General features: G+C 37.9%; 1 protein-coding gene across 1 annotated transcript; it reads right to left on the bottom strand.

Moving 5' to 3' along the window:
* Positions 1-537: 537 nt before the first annotated feature.
* On the bottom strand, positions 538-4,977 carry LOC111407651 (luminal-binding protein 5). Its single transcript, XM_023037265.1, has 8 exons — positions 4,754-4,977; positions 3,603-3,870; positions 3,292-3,506; positions 2,924-3,166; positions 2,035-2,514; positions 1,756-1,910; positions 1,401-1,483; positions 538-1,326 (listed from the first exon to the last, which is right to left on the bottom strand). The coding sequence occupies exons 1-8, from the start codon at positions 4,809-4,811 to the stop codon at positions 828-830; spliced, it is 2,001 nt and encodes a 666-aa protein (XP_022893033.1). The 5' UTR covers positions 4,812-4,977; the 3' UTR covers positions 538-827.
* Positions 4,978-5,228: the final 251 nt, after the last annotated feature.

Genomic DNA, 5,228 nt, shown 5'->3' with positions numbered 1-5,228 from the left:
CCATGTTGAATTTATCTATTGACACAGAACAACTATAGTTTACCTGCGGATTCTATCAATACCTTAATTGATTCAGTTGCTAAAATGGAGTATAAATATCCTTTTTCATTTCTGTTTCTCTTTTTCAAAAGTCATTTTCCCAAGTTTGTAAGTGCCTCAAGACCCTGTTTTTACTTTAAACTTATAAGTTTCCGCTGCTAGCATGGCCGATTACAGCCGTCAGAGACACGATTCTCATCCATTTGAGTGTGTGTATGAAGAAATGAAGGTTTCATTCATTCTTACATCTCAATGATGCTATTTGGTTTTTTTAACTTGCAGGCCAAATGGGATGACTTCATCCCTCAAATATTTGCCCATCTTCATTTATAAGTCGAATGGCCTATCATAGAAATTTTTGCAAGACAATTGAGAAGAGCAGTCCCTTTATGGCTTCCAAGAGCCAAAATACCATTGGGAGATTAACTTTGGGTGTGAACCTCGGCATTCATTTGTTGATCAACTGATGACTAGAAGTTTTGGAGTACCGTCCAGAGAAAAACAATAACAAGGGATTGAATTACTTCTGTTTAACATGAAATATCAAGATGATCCCAAAAGCAAACTACACTAGTAAATGAAATAGTAAATATTAAGAAGATCGTAAAAGACAAACTCAAAGTAAATAGAAAACGAAATATCCTGTTGGAAGTATCTTCATCTGCTCAAGAAAAAGCAGCGAAAAGGGGACGGAACTTCTACCACAACAAAAATTACACTACATTTAACTCGGTCGTTTCTTACTTCATGTTGTCCCATCACTGGTCGACAAAAACTCTTAAAATTACCTACAGTTCGTCATGGGAATCATCATCATCATCTTCTGATGTCCCACCAGGTGCTCCCCCGGATCTTTGATAGACGGCTGTGATGATCGGGTTGCATACAGCTTCCACCTCCTTAAGCTTCTCTTCATAGTCCTCTTTCTCGGCTGTTTGGTTGTCGTCTAACCACTCAAGTGCCTCCTTCGTAGCAGTCTCAATTTTCTCCTTCTCATCAGACTCAAGCTTGTCAGCAAGTTTGTCCTTGTCGCTGATTTGGTTCTTCATGTTGTATACATACGTTTCGAGACTATTGCGAGCATCAATTCTCTCCTTCACCTTCTTGTCCTCCTCAGCAAACTCTTCTGCCTCACGAACCATTCTGTCAATCTCCTCTTGGCTCAAGCGACCCTTCTCGTTAGTGATAGTAATCTTCTCGGATTTACCCGTCCCCTTGTCTTCTGCCTTGACATTCAATATTCCATTGGCATCGACTTCGAATGTGACCTCAATTTGAGGTGTTCCCCTGCACGGGATTCAATTCAGATACAAAATGTAACAATAAATTTAATACAAACAGATTGGATGCACACAAAAAACCTTGGGGCTGGAGGAATTCCAGAGAGATCGAAATTTCCAAGCAGCCTGCAATCCTTTGTAAGACTCCTTTCTCCTTCAAAAACCTATCATCAAATTGTCCGATCATCTCAGTTAAGATGCATATGTGCCAGCCATTTCATGCAAAAAAAATGAGCATGTCTGGCTAAGCTTAAAAAGAAGAAATTAAATTGGACTAAAATAGTTCTGCTGAAAAGTAATGTCAAGCTAAGCAATTCACTTATTTCAAATTTGACTTGTAAGTAAAAAAATTTATGACTTGGCCATACATAATTATCTATCAATTTCTCAAACAGCACGGACAGGGAAAGAAATGTTTCAGCTTGGGATGCATTACCTGAATAGAGACAGTAGTTTGCTGGTCTTGGTAAGTTGTGAAAACTTGAGACTTCTTGGTTGGGATAACAGTGTTCCTCGGAATCAACTTAGTCATAACTCCACCCACAGTTTCAATACCAAGGGTGAGTGGTGCCACGTCCAAGAGAAGAATGTCTGCATTTAAGTGCACACAGATTAGTCTGAATGAAGCTACTTAAACATCACTTTATCAAGATAGATGCACATGTACAGCATTTCATTGGTCAATAAGGTAAAAAAAAATAGATGCGATAAATACCTTTGGTTTCATCACCACCCTCTCCACTAAGAATACTTCCTTGAATAGCAGCACCATAAGCTACAGCTTCGTCTGGGTTCACCCCCTTGTTTGGTTCCTTCCCATCAAAATAATCCTTCAGGAGTTGTTGAACTTTAGGAATCCTAGTGCTTCCACCAACAAGGACAATTTCATCAATCTGGTTCTTCTGCAACCCAGCATCTTCCATGGCTTTCTTCACAGGTCCCATGGTTTTTCTGAAGAGATCATTGTTCAACTCCTCAAATCTGGCACGGGTCAATGGTTCAGAGAAATCCACACCATCAAAAAGTGATTCAATTTCGACACGGACTTGATGCTGGCTGCTCAGGGCTCTCTTAGCACGTTCACATTCTCTCCTAAGCTTCCCAAGAGCCCTGTTATCTTTGCTGATATCCTTTCCGTGCTTTTTCTTAATCAGCTTGATGAAGTAGTCCATAATTCTATGATCAAAATCCTCTCCTGCACAACAGATGGACTTTCAGCATAATTAAACCTAACACAATAACTCACAAAATTATCACCCTTTAAGACTTCCTCTTTGGAGTGCAGAATAACATATATGTACCATTTTGAAAGCTAAAATTAAACTTAACATGTTATCATGAGATGCTTCTTGGAAAAATCCGCACTTTCAAATTGGTGAATCAATCATACATCAAATTGATTTCTCAACTATATCACAAAAAGACAATGTGTTCAAAGGCCGTTTATTTGAATATGTATAAAGCTTCAAAAATTAGTTACTATAATTGCATGATTCAATGACACTTGCTAAAGAAATAAATCAGTCATTTTCCAAATACTGATTTCCCAATAAACGCATTTATCAGATACATAAAACCCAGATATTAACAAAAAAGATCCGTACCTCCAAGATGGGTGTCTCCATTCGTGGAAAGCACCTCAAAGACGCCATTGTCAATGGTCAAGATGCTGACATCAAAGGTTCCGCCACCAAGGTCAAAGACAAGGATGTTCTTCTCGCCACCCTTCTTATCCAAACCATAGGCAATTGCTGCTGCTGTTGGCTCATTAATAATTCTTGCTACATTGAGCCCAGCAATTACACCAGCGTCCTTGGTGGCCTGCCTCTGGGCATCATTGAAGTATGCTGCAATATATGACCACAAATAAATATTAAGAATAATCAAATACTACAATGCAATCACAGTTCATGTTTCACTAAAATAGAAACCATAAAACAACAGTAAACCATAAAACTTAAAGTCAAATTACCAGGAACTGTTACCACTGCATCCTTAATTTTCTTTCCAAGGAATGCTTCAGCTGTTTCCTTCATCTTAGTCAAAATCATAGCACTGACTTCCTCAGGGCTGAAGACTTTAGTCTCCCCATCCTTAATTTTGACTTGGATATAAGGCTTTCCATCTTTGTTGACGATTTTGAAAGGAAAAAGCTTCATATCCCTCTGAACTTCCTTGTCATCAAACCTATCAAAAAAACAAGTTTAAAACTTTCATTAATATTTTATCACCAAAACACTGTAAAAAAAAAGTACTTTAATACATTTAAGAAAAAAGATTTACTTTCTTCCTATGAGTCTTTTAACATCAAAGATAGTCCTTTCTGGGTTCACAGCTGCCTGGTTCTTCGCAGCCTCACCAATCAGTCTTTCACTGTCAGTGAATGCCACCCATGATGGTGTGATACGGTTCCCTTGATCATTAGCTATGATTTCAACATGCCCATTCTTGTAAACACCAACACAGGAATAGGTTGTACCGAGATCGATACCAATAACTGTTCCCAGTTTGGTGGCTTCCTCCTTCGCAATAGAAATTGCTGATAGACAGCCTGTTTGATAAGACAAGGTTAATCAATATTAGTATTCATGACTCATTTAGCAAGTTAGTAACAATTCGAACACAGAAGCCAAAATCAATGAGAACATGAGCCAAGGACGTATGAGAGGCAGTAGTGTTTTAACTAAACAATTACATGTTGACAATATCAATCTTTCATGCTGGCATTTACCCATTCAGGCCACAGAGTGAATTCCATATTCTAAAGTTTGTTTCAAGGTTGTTAACTCTCATCTAAAAACTTATGCAGATATAGAATGGCCATATATCTATTGATATAAAACTTGTCTCCATTGCACCCCCCACATATAGGTTACATTCAACAATGTTAACCATCGCTAAATTGCATCATTTAATTGAGCCTTTCCAGCAATATATTTTTTCTTTATTTCTTCACTTGAGAAAATTATCTGTACGAAGCAGCGACTTTTACCAAATTCAGGGCATACCAGCATGAACAAACTTTCCAATTGCAGAGAAAGAACAAATTTTCCAATTAAGGAATAATTATAAAGTCCACGGCAACCATACCAGCAAGAGGGATTTCTCCAATTACTGATTCAGCACAAGTAGACTTGGTAGTTCATATCATTATTTTTTATTGTCCTCGAATTACAAAAGGTAAAATTGAACCAAACAAATCAGAAATTTTAGAATGATAAATGATATGAACTCATTAAAAACTCTCGAAACTCTTATCAGATCTAAATATCATATTCAATTACACAATTTGATCTGCTAAGTACATATTAATTATCAGTACGTAACAGATCTAGATCTATCTTCATTTCATTAACGAAAAACACCTCCATTGATCAATATCACGAGATTAAAATATAATATAACACAACAAATTAAAAAATAATAATAATTACCGAAGAAAACAATCGCTAGCACAATGAATGAACTATTCCTCCTCCACGAGCCACCCATGACTTCACCTTCAAAACTTCTCCCCCTCTCGATATATGTATATATAAACGCTCTCTGTATACGTGTGTTTATATGCTTACAAATTACAATGCGTATTTACTTCTGCAATGTAGAATCAGAATCAGAAGAAGAGCTTCTCTTATTGAATGGGCTGTGCGTGAGGTGGACGTGGTTTATATAGAGCGTGTCTGGCATTCATGAGGTTCAACGGGCTATGTCATTGCGGGTGACGTGGACCAATCAGAAATTACAGTTTGATTTTTCCAGCCAATGAAACTGCAGCTTGTGGTGGGATTATTCGAACCGTCGATCTAGATTGGTAACCTTATGCGTGAAGCATGGGGCTTCAGTGGGCGTCGTTGTAGAATTGGGCTTCCATTTCCAAGCCTAGTGATTCGGGTCCCCATGGGCACATAG

The sequence above is a fragment of the Olea europaea genome, chromosome 13 (genome assembly GCF_002742605.1).
Source record: "Olea europaea var. sylvestris chromosome 13, O_europaea_v1, whole genome shotgun sequence".
Taxonomy (NCBI): domain Eukaryota; kingdom Viridiplantae; phylum Streptophyta; class Magnoliopsida; order Lamiales; family Oleaceae; genus Olea; species Olea europaea.
The sequence above is the reverse complement of the archived record's forward strand: the minus strand, read 5'-3'. Positions and strand labels throughout refer to the sequence as shown.